Raw genomic sequence first — 17,159 nt, 5'->3', positions numbered from 1 at the left:
GCCTGACCTGCTGAGTTCCTCCAGCATTTTGTGTGTGTTGCTCTGGATTTCCAGCATCTGCAGAATTTCTCATGTTTATAACCAGTAAGAGAGGTAGGTCATAGAACTAATGGTTTCTTCCTGAAGTTCACACAGCAAAGGCCTCAAAATAACCATTTCCATTCAGTTATTGCTATTATTAGCATAAAACCACAAGTAGCAACTTATATGAAATACGTTTATTGCATTCAATTACATTCAATGTAGTAATAAGTAATCCAACCCATTAGCTCAGCAATTACTGAGTTAAGCAATAGTAGCTACCAACCATGACTGAATCCACTCACACTGCCACCTCACTTTTTATGCATTTCCTAAATGCTCATGGAAACACTTTAATATGATCCAATTAGATGCATCATTTCTATGTTTATCATTCTTATGTGACATTCAGAAGATTTTCTGTTGCCATACGATGTAGAGGGCCTTGTGAGATACAAAGTCTCTTTTCTCCATTAAGGCACATTTAGTGAAATTACAAATACATGGTCAAATCCTCCTGTTGGTAAGTGGAGTGACATGAATGTTGTTCTGGATCACATCGGGGAGATAACAGAATGCAACTTTCAGTCAAGTTATTTTAACATTTGCAGTGGAGTGTCTCAATCAAGGGAGTAAAGGAATACAGAATCAATTAACACATCAACAAATATTCAAAGCATGGTTTTGCATTGTGGGCCGACCTCAAAACAATTCAGTTTCTGTTTGTACTGCTATTTTTCAATTTTAAAGCTATGTATATTTTGAAATGCCTTCTTGTTTGTATAGTAATGCATCAATCCTTAACCAGGACACCAAAAGCTTATTTACCATTTTCGGATATGTGAATATTCATTCAAGGTAACTGTCCACAAAAGGCTTCATAATAAATTCACAGACGCTCCACTTGATCTTAAAGAGTTTTCACCAAGTTACCAAAATTCTTCCCAAAGTAACAAGAATGCACACATATTTAAAGACAAATTCACACAAAAATACTAACACAATTAATCTTATTTCCTTCATTTCATTTCTAGTCAGTTCACAAACAGAATGTTGAAAGATCCAGCTTTGCAACAGAAACATAATGCTACAATCAGATAATTAGTTCAAAAATAATTGTAAAAAATATTGGTTCAGCTGTTCTGTTTTACCACGAGAGAGCCTCTATCACTGTCCACTTTCAATCTGCAAAACTTGTTTCTCCTTTGGTACACCTGCGGAATAGATTTATTATAGATATATAATGTTGCATATTACATTAAATAACACCACTACATTAATAAATACTTTCAAAGGTGCCGGTCAGTCTTCTGTGCAACAGAAAATGGTTACCATTCTTGTGTAACCAATAATGTGTTGGGAAAATAGCTGTCCATGCACTAAATTCTGACGTCACAAAGATCTAGGGAAAAAAAATTATTTTCCTGAGGGACCAGGGATGGCTAGAAGCTAATCAGGGAGCAGCTAGCAATATATTAATGAATGCTATAATGGAAGACATGACAGCATCCCCATTTCTCACAGATAAGATCAAAAATCTCAACATAAATGGCATCTAGAAAATATGTCTCAGCCACCCACTGAATAAATGTACCACCATTTGCTGAAAGCATATGTTTTGCCATGTACGTTTGTCTTAAGCCTTCTCTATGAAATTCAAGCCCAGGGGTTCTTGACCATTGATCCACAGACCCCTCAGTTAATATCACGGGTCTACAGCATAAAAATTGTTGGGGACCCCCTTTCTATCCCCTTTACAAGCATTTTACCTTTCCAAATGCCCCACTGACCAGGTTCCTGGCCAATAGCTTCCTTGTACTCTTTTCTTTATGCGTCCCCTATCTTGTCACAATCACCTCTCAACTTCTCCTTATCTCCCCTAACCATCCTCCCCTTTATCTGCAGCTCTTTTCATTTCCCCTTCCATAACCCCTTCATCCTCTCGTTTTCAATCCAGCTATCCTCCTCCTCAGCCATTTTTCTCCATCTACTACATCATCTAGGATTTTCCTTCTCTTTCCCAGCTTTCTACAACTGAGGTAAACAGGTCTGGAACTGAGCATATGAGCTGAAGGTGTCATTTAAAAGCAATGTTGGCTTTTCCATCATGTTCCTGATTAATTCTGAGGCTATTAGATTAGTAATTCCTTGATCATATTGTTTCAAATACCTGAGCAATATTACCTGGAATAGCTTTGACTAGGCAGACAATTTTAATAGTTCCTGCATCAAGAAATGGTATCATAAATAATGTATTGACTACAGCAACAAGCAACATATGATTGTCCTGAAGAAGGGTCTCAACACGAAATGCCAACTGTTTAGATGCTGTCTGACCTGCTGATTTCCTCCAGCATATTGTATGCGTTGCCCTGGATTACCAGCATCTGCAAAATCTCTTGTGTCTATGATTGTACCTTATTAGAGAGATATTGATGCACTTTTTTATGTTGTAAATTCTTATGAATCAAAATGAGAAAATTTTGATTCACCTGTTTCTTGCTCACCAATACCCGTATCAGAAATGGAGGCATAGTTCTCATTCTGTCCTGTTGCCTTCTCAGCTGGAAGTTCACAATTATCCTGAAATATATAAATTTAAAAAGGTAATGCTTACAGGAAAGATAACAAGATAATATTTTAGTAAATTCATAGGAACTATAGGAAAATGCACACTGAACCTCAAACCAAGGAGAGGGTTCCCCGATCCTCACCAATCTCTGCTAATAGAATCCCATTTCCCTCCCCGTGGCTGCTTCCTGTGCAAATACAGGCAACCTGTTCTTTCACTTCTCTGCTCATACTTTGACCTCAGCCCCCCACAGTTCCAACAAGATACAAAGTAAATTGAAGGAGGACCACTCATCTTCTTAAAAAAAGGGCAACTTTACAGACTTCTGAACTCAGTATCATGTTCTGCAATTTCACATAATGAGAATTTCCAGTGTTTTTCTGCTTTTGCGTCCGTTCCAGTAATTTCCTTCGGTGCTCTCTCCTTCTCTCCACATTTCTCTGAATATTAAAGCTTTTATTTTAACTCTGCCATTCTCCGGAATTGATTATCAACCAGAACTGTTAACTCTCTCCGTCTGTCTCCCTCTCCTCAGAGCTAAAGTTCAGGAAGAATGGGAACAATTTAACCTTTATTGCCTACATTCCAGAATGAGGATCGCTCACTTCAGCTGCAGACAATACTGGCATATTTACACATACATTGTTTAAGATCCAAGAATAATTGACTAGCACAAGAAAGAACGGGACTTATACAAAACATCTGTGAAAGAAAGGTTTATTAGCAACCTGATCCTACAGCACAACAGCAATGCACAATAACATGCACAAAGAGACCCAGCAAAATGTGGACCACTTTCCGCACCTACATGCCCCATAACAAACTTTGGTCGGCTTAGACCTGATACTATTGGGCTGCAAAGATTTCCACATTCCTGTACACTTGTAGACATGGATTACCCAAGAACTGGAATGGCGTTGCTGTCGTCGTTTCTATAAATCCTGGACAATATTGATAGCACTGTTTGGCAGCACCATCTTCTGATTAGCCAAGGGCAGAGTCTGCAGCCTGAACAACCACTCCACAGAATTGGAATGAAAGTACGTAAATCATGCTCAACACAGAGGACCTGAAGAGGTCGAAAATTACGCAGAGTAGGTTGAAGAATTTACAAACAGAAGTCCAGGAAAAGCCCTATTTGTTTTTTTTTAAATCAGGAAAAAATCTGAGCCACACATTTAAGAAAGACAAATTAAAGAATAGATAGGTTCAATCACAAAAGGACACTCATTTCTAAACTACTGATTATTCTGCTTAAATAGGACAGATGACAAAGATGGAGCTAAAGATGAAATAATAAGAGTGAGTCGGGCAGCATCTGGGTAGAGAGAAACAGTTAATGTTTTGGTCCATGAGATCTCAATTGAAGCTAAAATGTAAATTAACCCAAATATCTAGGTAAGCCTATCATCAATAAAACTATTGGGGTGAGAAGAGGAGCAATAAACTCCACCCACTCCATTGTGTTACTATAAAGATTCTTCTTCTTCTTGGGTCCTTAGCTCCCAGTGGAGCAGAGGCCATCGATGACCCATCTCCATTGTCCTCAGCTCTGAGTCAATTTTTCAAGAGTGGACCAGGAGTGTCCCCATCATCTAATTTCAGCCTCAGCATCTCTCCTTCATGTGTTTTTTTGGATGTTGCTTTTTCCTCTTTCTTTGGGGATTCCATTTTAGTGTCTATCTGGAGATGTTGTTGGTTGGCTTCCTCAAGGTGTGGCCATTTCCATCTTACGTATTTGTGTCTCTGTGGATTCCTGGTTGGCGTTTTTCCCGCAGTCTGGCTGGTTATTTTTTTGGCCGATCTGAAGTTTGGTATCTTTCTCAGGCACTGGTTGATGAAAGCCTGCAGTTTTTGTAGTGTCTCACCATAAATGTTAGCTTGTTGAAAATCTTGTAGGCAAGCAGAAATGTTAGATTAAAAGTGGCTAATGACTAGGAGTAAAGCAGAGATGGCAAAACCTGTATCTTCTGGGGCTTGGGAGAACATAATCAGAGCTCAGGTTTCTAGATCTTTGACGGAAATAATGTTTGTAGTAGTTAGGTGATTAACAAATGGAAACATCAACTGAGGGAAGTTTACCAATTCAAAAAGTTGTCAGTCAGTTAGGGATGCTTGCTTCTGATACATTTCCACTTTGTTTTGGTCCTTTTCCTGCTCCATGCCAGATCCACACTGCTCCAAATCATTGACCATTAGATCCCAAATGCATTTTGTGAAGTTAAGTGCAAGACAAAAGTATACAGAAATGGCAGGACCCTCAGGAGCATCAATATACAGATAATTCTTTTTGAGGTGCAAGCTAACAGCTCTCCAAAAGTGGAAGCTCAATCAGGTAGAATGGTAAGAAAGGTGTATGACATGCTTGCCTTCAATGGTCACGCCACTGAATATAAAATCCAGGAAATCCAGGAAAACTGGCAGAAGAACGAACCTTGGCTGACTTTTCCATTTTCTGATTCACAGGGAAATGTTTCCAACTGTAACAATGCAACCGCAGTCATGGCTGGGATCAGCTGATTTCAAAACTGGTCATTAGAGGGGAACAGATGGATGCTATTTACTTGGTTTTCCAGAAGTTGCTCAATAAGGATTCATAGAGTTCGGGGTGATGTATTGGCCCAGATAGAGGATTGATTAACCAATAGAAAGCAGAGATTTAGGATACATGAGTGTTACTCTGATTGGCAATCAGTGGTGAGTGGTGTGCCGCAGGGGTAGGTGCTGGGCCTGCAATTGTTCGCGATATACATTAACGATCTGGAAGAGGGGACCGAGTGTAGTGTATCTAAGTTCACTGATGATACTAAATTGAGTGGAAAAGCTAATTGTGTAGAAGATACAAAGAGTCTGAAGAGAGATATAGATAAGTTAAGTGAGTAGGCAAGGTTCTGGCAGATGGAATACAAAGCTGGTAAATCTGAGGTGATCTGCTTTGGAAGAAAAGAGTTAAAAATGAACAGATTATTGTTTAAATGATTAAAAAAAATAGCAGCACGCTACTGTGCAGAGGGACTTGGAGTGCTTGTGCATGAATCACAAAAGGTTGGTTTGCAGGTGCAGCAGGCTATCAAGAAGGCAAATGGAACGTTGGCCTTCACTGCTAGAGGGATTAAACTTAGAAACAGAGAGGTTATGCTTATGCTGCAACTGTACAGGTTACTAGTGAGGCTGTATCTGGAGTACTGTCCTTACTTGAGGAAGGATATACTGGTTTTGGAGGCGATTCACCAGGTTGATTCCAGAGATGATGCAGTTAGACTATGAGGAGAGATTGAGTCACCTGGGACTGTACTCACTGGAATTCAGAAGAATGAGAGTAGATATTATAGAAACATAAAATTATGAAAGGGATAGATAAGATAAAGGCAGGAAAGTTGTTTCCACTGGTAGGTGAGACTAGAACTAGGGGACATAGCCTCAAGATTCGAGGGAGTAGACTTAGGACAGAGATGAAGAAAAACTACTTTTCCCAGACAGTGGTGAATCTGTGGAATTCTCTGCTGAATTAAGCAGTGGAGGATAAATAAATATATTTAAGACAAGGCCAGACAGATTTTTGCATTGTAGGGGAATTAAGGTTCTGGGGAAAAGGCAGGTAGGTGGAGATGAGCCCATGGCCAGGTCAGCCATGATCTTATTGAATGGTGGAGCAGGCTTGACGGGCCAGATGGCCGACTCCTGCTCCCTATCTCTTACGTTTTTTCTGCTTTGTAAAACTTCATAGTGTTTGCATACTGGCTCTTCAGACGAAGAATTTTTCTTGAGGTTTTGACTGATTTAGTCATCCTGCTTTTTTAACATATGCTATCATACAAAATATGAATTCTCAACACAGATTTTACTTACTTTCATTTCTCCATTAGTATCTACTTCTTCTTCCACATTATTATGATCCTCACTAGGGTCGTATGAATAAATTGGTACCAATTTGTTGCGTAGGTTTTCTAACCTTTTGAAGCAAAGTAAAATGGATTAATCTTTTCACTACTGAAGGAAGGAATACTTACCAAAGAAGATATTGAACAAATATATAACCCACCAATATTGTAACCTTTCTCAGTTAAGAAATTCTCCTGAGCAAGACTACAGGACCTCGGGTCATTAATTCTTTCATGTTACCTTTCACTGTAGGATACATGGTATTATTGTAGTCCAAACACTTAGCTTCAATGCACATTCAATTAGTGGATCAGTAACAGTTTTTACATTCTCCAATAGTGCTAACATGAAACATATTTTACAAACTGTATAAAATTATTTATGCAGACATTTTATTGGGAACTAATCATAGATCCGTTTGTTGAAAACAACACATAATAAGCAAGGTTAACCATTGTCTGTGGGGCTTGAATACTTTGTTTCCAGAAGACCTTTGAATGCAGGCATTGAGCTAACAAGAAAATCTCAGTGTGTGAAATTTTGGCTCCAAGGGCAGAAATATAATTGCTGAAGTATCAACATCTGGTGAATCAACTGAAGAGGATCACCATTCATGTGAAGTTAAAGAGATGTAGCGTAGGACCTGGAAAGTGTAACTGGAGAAATTATTCTTCACTGTAAAGCAGCTGATGACAATCTTATTAAAAGCTTAGGGTGGCCACATTTGTGGATAGCAGAAACCACACTAGGAAAAAAGGGAAACTGAATACAACAGGACTATGAGTAAATAATGTTCTTCAGATGTAGGGAACCAGTCTTAGGTATATTTCAGCTCAGGATCAATGAGAGCCAAGGCTGTTCATTACTTGGCTGATGGCTCTCCCTAGGCAATCTGTTGGAACTGAGACACACAAAACTGTGGACGCCGGGATCTGGAGCATCAAAATATCTCCTGGAAATACTCAGTGAATCAAGCAACATCTGTAGGAGGAAAGGAATTGACGACATTTCAGGTCAAAACACTTGCACCGTTTTTACAGTTTGTGAAATATGTTTCACGTAAGCACTACTGGAGAATTAAAGGTTAAAAGCTATGGCTCTCCATCTTTGCCTTCAATTCCTCCAACAGATTATTGCAAAGCAGATGATTTGCTTCCAATTGTATTTTGTAGTTATGAAGTGGCTGATGTGGGGTGATGCTTCCACAGAGCAGGTAATAACCAAAACCAATAGTTCTACCTTGATTTCTCCTGCAAAAATGTAAGACTGAACACTAAATTACATTCCATTTCCCACTCCTCAGCCTACCGATCAAGATGTATTGCAATTTTTGATGCTCATCTTCAATGTCTACAACACCTCCTATTTCAGTGTGATATCCAAATGTACTAACTATTCCTCATATATTCTCATCCAATTCATTATTATAGATAACAAATAATAATGGGCCTAGTACCTACCCCCAGGGCACATGACTAGTCACAGACCTCTATTCTGAAAAACACCTTTCCACCATCCAAGGGTTTTTACAGATGCTGGAAATCCAAGCAACACACACCAAATGCGGAAGGAACTCAGCAGGTGAGACAGCTGCATAAACAGCCAACTTTTCAGGCCAAGGCCCTTCTTCAGGTCTTCAAAGTAAGGATGGGGAGTGGAGGAAGAAGTATAAGGTAGTAGGGGATAGGTGGGGAGGGAGGGGTGAAGTAAAGACCTGGGAAGTTGATTGGTGAAAGACAAATGGCTGACAAAGGGGGAATCTGATGGAAGAGTACAGAATAAAAGGAAAGGGGGAGAAACACCGGGGGGGGGGGGGGGTGATGGGCAGGTAAGGAGATAAGGTGAGAGGGAAAATGGGAATAGGAAATGGTAAAGGAGAAGGGGGAGGGGCCCATTACCAGAAGTTTGAGAATTCAAAGTTCATGCCAGCAGGTTGGAGGCTACCCAAACGGAATACAAGGTGATTCTCCTCCAACTTGAGTGTGGCCTCATCGTGGCAGTAGAGGAGTCCACATACTGACATGTCCGAATGGGAATTGGAAGTAGAACGGATTTCAATTCTATTTCCCATTCCCATTCTGACATGTCAGTCCATAGCCTCCGCTATTGCCATGATGAGGCCATACTCAGCTTGAAGGAGAAACACCTTGCATTCCGCCTGGGTAACCTCCAACCTGAAGGCATGAACATTGATTTCTCAAACTTCTGATAATGTCCCCCTTTACCATTCCCCATTCCTATTTCCCTCTCTTACTTTATCTCCTTACCTGCTCATCATCTCCCTCCAGTTCTCCCCCTTCCCTTTCTTCCATGGCCTTCTGTATTCTTGTATCAGATTCCCCCTTCTCCAGCCCTTTATCTCTTTCACCAATCAACTTCCCAGCTCTTTACTTCACTCCACCCCCTCTCCCAGTTTCACCTATCACCTACAACCTTGTACTTCTTCCTCCCCTCCCCCCACTTTCTTACTCCGAGTTCACATCTCTTTTTTCCCAGGCCTGATTAAAGGTCTTAGCCTGAAACATCAACTGTTTACTCTTTTCCGTAGATGTTGCCTGACCTGCTGAGTTCCTCCAGCGTTTTGTCTATATTACTTCCACCATCCACCCGATTTTGGGTCCACTTTGCTGGATCTCCTCGGACATCATGCGATCCAACTTTCCAAAGCTACCTACCATGTGAAATCATGTCAAAAGCCTTACGTAACTTGACATAAAGCATGCTTCCTGCAGTCTCCTCATCAACTTTCCTTCTCGCTTCATTGAAAGTCTCAATCAAATTCATAAGACAAGATCTCCCACATCCAAAACCATATTGGCTACACCTAATTAGCATCTGCCGTTCTAAATATAAGTATCCCACATCGCTCAGAATGCTTTCTAACATCTTATGGATATTAGGCTAACATATCTATAATTATGAAGCCTATCTTTACAACTTTCTTAAATAAAGGCATAACATTTGCTATCTACCTGTCTTCCAGCACCTCGCGGATGGATAGTGATGTTATAAATATATCACAGCATGGTTCCCACAATTTCTTCACTAGCTAACAATAGCGTTCTTGGATATACCTCAACCAGATCTGGAGATTAGTCCACCTTCATAAATCTTAATGCATGCAACACCTCTCCTAACCAATATGGGCCGTTCCCAAAACCTATCCATCAACTTTGCCAGATTCCCAACTTTTCACATCTTTCTCCATGGGAAAAACAAAAGAGAAATAATCATTGAGAACTCCGTCCATCTCCAATGGCTCTACACATAGATTTCCATCTTGGTCTTGAGGGTCCCGATTCGCTTCCACTCTTTTTCACTTAATATAGAAAATACAAACATAGAAAACCTAAAGCACAATACAGGCCTTTCGGCCCACAATGCTGCTGAGAACACGTACTTACTTTAGAAATTACCTAGGGTTACCCGAAAGCCCTCTGTTTTTCTAAGCTCCATGTACCTACCCAGGAGTCTCTTAAAAGACTCTATCATATCAGCCTCCACCACCATCACCAGTAGCCCATTCCATGCACTCACCACTCTCTGCATAAAAAGCTTACCCTTGACATTTCCTCTGTACCTACTCCCAAGCAACTTAAACTTGTGTCCTCTTGTGGTAGTCACTTCAGCCCTGGGAAAAAGCCTCTGACTATCCACACCATCAATGCCTCTCACCATCTTGTATATCTCTATCAGGTCACCTTTCATTCTTCGCCAGTCCAAAGAGAAAAGGTCGAGTTCACTCAGCCTCTTCTCATAGGGCATGCTCCCAAATCCAGGCAACATTCTTGTAAATCTCCTCTGCACCCTTTCTATAGTTTCCACATCCTTCCTGTAATGAGTTGACCAGAACTGAGCACAGTACTCCAAGTGGGGTCTGACCTGGGTCCTATATAGCTGCAACATTACCTCTTGGCTCCTAAACTCAATTCCACAATTGATGAAAGCTAATGCACCGTATGCTTTCTTAACCACAGAGTCTTTGAGTGTCCTATGGACTCTGACCCCAAGATTCCTCTGATTCTCCACACAGCCAAGAGTCTTACTATTAATACCATATTCTGTCATCATATTTGACCTACCAAAGTGAACAACCTCACATTTATCTGGGTTGAACTCCACCTGCCACTTCTTAGCCCAGTTTTGTATCCTAACCATGTCCCACTGTAACCTCTGACAGCCCTACACACAATCCACAACACCCCCAACCTTTGTGTCATCAGCAAATTTACTAACCCATCCCTCCACTTCCTCATCCAGGTCATTTATAAAAATCATGAAGAGAAGGGGTCCCAGAACAGATCCCTGAGAAACACCACTGATCACCGACCTCCATGCAGAATATGATCCATCTTCAACCACTCTTTGCCTTCTGAGGGCAAGCCAATTCCAGATCCACAAAGCAAGGTCCCCTTGGATCCCATGCCTCCTTACTTTCTCAATGCCTTTAATGGGGTACATTATCAAATGCCTTGCTGAAATCTATATACACTACATCCACTGCTCTACCTTAATCAATGTGTTCATTCACATCCTCAAAAAAATTCAATCAGGCTTGTAAGGCAGGACCTGCCTTTCACAAAGCCATGCTGACTATTCCTAATCATAATATGTCTCTCCAAATGTTCATAAATCCTGCCTCTCAGGATCTTTTCCATCAACTTACCAACCACTGGAGTAAGACTCACTGGTCTGTAATTTCCTGGGCTATCTCTACTCCTTTTCTTGAATAAGGGAACAACATTCGCAACCTTCCAATCCTCTGGAACCTCTCCCGTCCCCATTGATAATGCAAAGATAATCGCCAGAGGCTCAGCAATCTCTGCCCTCGCCTCCCACAGTAGCCTGGGGTACACCTCAACCAGTCCTGGAGACTTATCCAACTGATGCTTTCCAAAACCTCCAGCACATCCTCTTTCTTAATGTCTATATGCTCAAGCTTTTCAATCCACTGTAAGTCATCCGTACAATTGCCAAGATCCTTTTCTGCAGTGAATACTGAAGCAAAGTTCCTGCCTGATAGCTTCATATTTCCCCTTACTCCAATTAAGCACTTTCCTAACTTGTCTGTTCCTATCCCTCTCCAATGCTATGGCAAAGGAGATAGAATTGTGATCACTATCTCCAAAATGCTCTCCCACTGAGAGACCTGACACCTGACCAGGTTCATTTCCCAATACCAGATCAAGTATAGCCTCTACTCTTGTAGACTCATCTACATATTGTGTCAGGAAACCTTCCTGGACACACCTAACAAACTCCACCCCATCTAAACCCCTTGCTCTAGGGAGATCCAATCAATATTTGGGGAATTAAAATCTCCCATCATGACAACCCTGTCATTATTACACCTTTCCAGAATCTGTCTCCCTATCTGCTCCTTGATGTCCCTGTTACTATTGGGTGGTCTATAAAAACACCCAGTAGAGTTATTGACCCCTTCTTGTAATTTCCACCCAGAGACTCAGCAGACAATCCCTTCTTGACTTCCTCCTTTTCTGCAGCCGTGACACTATCTCTGATCAATAGTGCCACGCCCCCACCTCTTTTGCCTCCCTCCCTGTCCTTTCTGAAACATCTAAAGCCTGGCACTCGAAATAGCCATTCCTGCTCCTAAACCATGGCCACAACATCACAGTTCAACTACCGAACCACGCTGTAAGCTCATCCGCTTTGTTCATGATGCTTCTTGCATTAGACACATCTCAAACCATCGATCTGAGCACATCCCTTCTCTATCACCTGCCTATCCTCCCTCTCGAACTGACTCCAGGCTTTCCCTATTTGTGAGCTAACCGCCCTTCCTCCAGTTCAGTTCTCACCCCTCAGCCATTCTAGTTTAAACTCTCCCCAATAGTCTTAGCAAACCTCCCTGCCAGGATATTGGTCACCCTCAGATTCAAGTGCAACCTGTCTTTTTTGTACAGGTCACGCTTGCCCCAAAAGAAGTCCCAATGATCCAGAAATCTGAATCCCTGCCCCCTGCTCCAATCCCTCAGCCACGCATTTATCCACCACCTCACTCTATTCCTATACTCACTGTCGCGTGGTACAGGCAATAATCCTGAGATTACTACCTTTGAGGTCCTGCTTCTCAACTTCCTTCCTAACTCTCTGTAATCTGTTTTCAGGACCTCCTCCCCTTTCCTGCCTATGTTGTTGGTACCAATATGTACTATGACCTTTGGCTGTTCACCTTCCCACTTCAGGATATCGTGGACACGATCAGAAACATCCCGGACCCTGGCACCTGTGAGGCAAACTACCATCTGTGTTTCTTTCCTGAGTCCACAGAATCGCTTGTCCCCTATTGCTGCTTCCTTCTTCCTTTCTCTACTCTTCTGAGCCACAGAGCCAGTCTCTGTGCCAGAAGAGCGGCCACTGTTGCTTCCCCCAGGTCGGCCGTCCCCCCTACAGTACTCAAACAGGAGTACTTACTGTTAAAGGGGACAGCCATAGGGGTACTCTCTAGTATCTGACTCTTGCCCTTCCCTCTCCTGACTGTTACACATTTAACTGTCTCCCGAGGCCCCAGTGTAACTACTTGCTCCTCTCTATCATCTCCTCACTCTCCCTTACCAGACAAAGGTCATCTCTCAGGATTCACTTTTTGTTAGCTGTGTCCAGGAAGGATTCATGACACAGTATGTGGACAGGTCAACTAGAGGAATGGCCAAACTGAATCTAGTTCTAGACAATGAACCTGGACAGGTGACATATCTGTTGGTGGGTGAGCATTTCAAAGACAGTGACCATAACTCCCTGACCTTTATCATAGCCTTGGACAGAAAGAGGAGCAGATGGTATTCAAAAGTATTTAATTGGGGGAGGATACACTATGACGCTATTAGGGAAGATCTTGGGAACAGGTGTACTGAGGGAAATACACAGTAGAAATGTGGAGATTATTTTTAAAATAATTAGCTCTACTTGTCACATATACATTCAAGTATACAGCGGAATGCATCCTTTGCATCAATGACCAACGTAGCCCAAGAATGTGCTAGGGACAGCCCACATGCGTTGCCATGCTTTTGCCACCAACATAGCATTCCCACAACTTACTAACCCTAATCTGCACACCTTTGGAAACCATGTCATCGCTGGGAGAACGTACAAACTCCTTACAGACAGCGGCAGGAATTGAACTTTAAACACTGGCACTGAGATGGAAGGAGTACTTGCACGGGGTTCTCCCATAGAGGCAGGGAAAAGATGGTAGGGTGAAGTAACAATGGTTGACAGGAGTTGTGGAACACCTAGTCAAGAATAAGAAGGAAGCATATTTAAGGTTCAGGAAGCAATGATCAGATAGGGCTCTTGAGAGTTATAAGATAGCTGAGTAGGAGCTTAAGAAGGGACTTAAGAGGGCTAGAAATGGCCATCAGAAGGCAAATAGGATCAAGGAAAGCAGCAGACATTTTACATGTACATGGATGAAAGAAAAATGGAAGGCTATACAGGAAGAAAAATTAGATTCATCTTGGAGTAGGTTAAAAGGTTGGCCCAACATCATCGATTACAGGGCCTGTACAATTTTTCCTCAGTTGTTTTATGCCAAAGCCATCTCATGCCCAAGCACATCCTCTATATATCTCCACTGCTTGATCCCAGCTTCCTGTATTTGACTCAAGCTGCCTCCTTTCCTTGACCAAAGTTACAATATCACTTGACATCCAGGTTTCCAACTCCCAGGATATTTGCCTTTGACTTTGACATGTAGTGCTTTAAGTCTTGCTATGTCATTTAAAAACCTCCCACCTGCCAGAGGTCCTTTTGCCTAAAAACAATCTTGCTCATGCAACCTGTACAAGCCCCTCTCTAATACTATCACAAAATTAGCCCTGCCCAATTTAGAAATCAAACCTGTGAACTAGTTCTGTCCCTTTCCAGAACTATCTTAAAACTGAATACAGTTACTTGCTCTTCCTTATTTCCCAGGAATAGGTCAATCTTCACCCGTTCCCTAGCAGGGCCCTCCTTGGTACTGTCTGAGGAAATGTTCCTGAAGGTACTGGATAAATTCTAGCCCATCTAGACCTTTAACACCATGGTAATTGCACAGGTTAAAAATGACTTGGGTTTTTCTTTAAAGGTAAACTGTCTACAACAGCACGATGAGTGAGGTCAAAGTGGCCTAGTCCTGAAGAAGGGTCTCAGCCCGAAACTTCAACAGTTCATTCATTTCCACAGATGCTGCCTGACCTGCTGAGTTCCTCCGGTATTGTGTGTGTGTGTGTGTGTGAGAGAGTGAGAGTGAGAGTGAGAGTGAGAGTGAGAGTGAGAGTGAGAGTGAGAGTGAGAGTGAGAGTGAGAGTGAGAGTGAGAGTGAGAGTGAGAGTGAGAGTGAGAGTGAGAGTGAGAGTGAGAGTGAGAGAGAGAGAGAGAGAGAGAGAGAGAGAGAGAGAGAGAGAGAGAGAGAGAGAGAGAGACAGACAGACAGACAGACAGACTTGGCTTTCCAGCATCTGCAGATTTTCTTTGTTCTGGAGTGGCGGTGTTGCTGGTTGACCATTCTCCTGTTTGCCCAGTTGATCAGATCCACTCCAACTGGAAGTATTTTGAAAGTGACAGTATTGTGGCTAAAAAATATCGGAATGGGATCACAGGATCGTGCTGCCAGTATTGCTTCCTTCACTTCACATGTAGAACTGCACTGGCAGAACAGCAACCCTCTGATATGCCAAACCTAGACGCTTTTCATTCAGTTTCCAGTTATAAGATCTAACTGAACTGTCCTTCTTGCACAGGTTACAGTCACCTTATTATTGTCAGTCCATGCAATTGCAAAGGAGAAATAATCATAAAATAATGCATTAGTCTGCAAATACAATACACTAGTTTTACTGGGGCAAAATATTAAAATCTCTAAAACATCTTCAAATAAGAAAGAGCTCATGACTTTTCTGATAAATCACGCTGATTATGAAGTATTAGTGTGAGCCTATTAGAGCTGTAACAAGTTCAGGTTCCTAAAAAGATTCTTTAATCAGATAGGAATTAGTATTCTTTCTCTTTCTACAGTTTGGCTTAATATTCAATTACATTTTACTTATTGACATAAAATGCGGAGTAGGCCCTTCCAGTCTGTCGCGCTATGCTGCCCAGCAATCCCCCAGTTTAATTCTAGCCTAATCATGAGACAATATACAATGATCAATTAACCTACCAACCAGTACTCTTTGCACTGTGGGAGGAAACCAGAGCACCCAGCAGAAACACACCCGGTCACAGGGAGAACACACAAACAGCTTACAGGTAGCAATGGGAATCGAATCCCGGTTGCTGGTACTGTGGAGCATTGCACTAACCATTACGCTACCGTGCTGGCCCGTTCGCATCAAGCATGACTTCCTATGTACTTCTAACTTCAACAGTAAGTTGATAATCAAATTCATGATTTTGTTTCACAAGCTTAGCATGATTCATGGATGGGCACGTAGACAAAAGCCTTCATTCATAATTTATTCTTGTCTGCTTTGAAAACTGGGCGAAGGAGGAGAAAATACTATTAACTAATAAATTTGATAATCAATCAATTATCCTTCCAGATCTGAAAGCACTTCAAAATAGGCTAAGCTCCTTTCATGTAAGAAGAATGTTTGGTGTCTACAAATACAAAATGCATGTTCATTCACGATATTAATAATGTATGTCTCTACTTCTTTCATAAAACTTTTGAATAATAAATTCTTCCCCATTTCCCTTCAATCTGTACATCACTGCAACTTCTCCATTAAACTATTAAGCAATACACTTGTGTAGGGCAGGAAGAGAGGCCATAACCCAAAATTATTAGTCTAAATCTTGATGAAAGGCCCACATAAAAAATATTATTGATTCCAGGAGTAGTCTTTAGGTACAGTACCAGACTTCTTATTGCTCTATTTTAAAATGCTCAATATAGTTTTAAAAATTTAATTCCAATACACCCCAAACCCTATCTTTTTCTTTCATTCTTTGTTCTAACTTGTTCCTTTCAGACCATAAGACATCAGAGCAGAATTAGGCTATTTGGCCCATGGAGTCTGCTCTTCCATATTATCATGGCTGATCCAATTTTCCTCTCAGCCCTAATCTCCTGCCCAACCCTTCATGCCCTGACCAATCGAGAATGTATCACCCTCTGCCTTAAATATACATAAAGACTTGGCCTCCACAGAGGCCTGTGGCAATAAATTCCAGAGGTTCACCACTCTCTGGCTAAAGAAATTCCTCCTCATCTCCATTCTAAAAGGACATAGCTCTATCCTGAGGATGTGTCCTCTGGTCTTAGACTCTCTCACTATAGGAAACACCCTCTCCACATCCACTCTGTCAAGGTCTTTCACTATTCGATGGGTTTCAATAAGGTCACCCCTCATTCTTCTGAATTTGAGTGAATACAGGCCCAGAACCATCTAACGCTCTTCACGTGAATCATTTTGGTGAACCTCCTTTGAACTGGCTCCAGTTTTAGCACGTCCTTGCTAAGATAAGGGGCCCAAAACTACGTACTCACAGTTTTCTTTCCTTTCGCTAACCTGAAGACAATACAGTGGCAACACAAGTGAGATATTTTGATGCATGTGCTAAATTGATGTCAATGAGTAATTTGATTACAGAAGAACTTGAAATGTTGGGATAGACCATTTGGCTCCTTGTGCCTTCTCTGCCACTCTGCTAACCATTGAGTGAAATCATA

General features: G+C 41.6%; 1 protein-coding gene across 2 annotated transcripts in view; it reads right to left on the bottom strand.

Moving 5' to 3' along the window:
• Nucleotides 1–203: 203 nt before the first annotated feature.
• The window catches only part of LOC140734903 (small integral membrane protein 29-like), a 95,672-nt gene continuing 78,716 nt past the window's right edge, over nucleotides 204–17,159 (bottom strand). For both annotated transcript variants that reach the window (XM_073059580.1, XM_073059579.1), the window contains 3 exons: nucleotides 6,443–6,545; nucleotides 2,514–2,604; nucleotides 204–1,235 (listed from right to left, as the gene is read on the bottom strand). In XM_073059580.1, coding sequence (XP_072915681.1) covers nucleotides 1,189–1,235; nucleotides 2,514–2,604; nucleotides 6,443–6,545 — 241 coding nt within the window. In that variant the 3' untranslated portion in view covers nucleotides 204–1,188. The remainder of the gene's footprint in view (nucleotides 1,236–2,513; nucleotides 2,605–6,442; nucleotides 6,546–17,159) is intronic.

The sequence above is a fragment of the Hemitrygon akajei genome, chromosome 10, assembly GCF_048418815.1.
Source record: "Hemitrygon akajei chromosome 10, sHemAka1.3, whole genome shotgun sequence".
Classification (NCBI taxonomy): domain Eukaryota; kingdom Metazoa; phylum Chordata; class Chondrichthyes; order Myliobatiformes; family Dasyatidae; genus Hemitrygon; species Hemitrygon akajei.
This window is presented reverse-complemented; position numbering and strand designations above follow the sequence as displayed.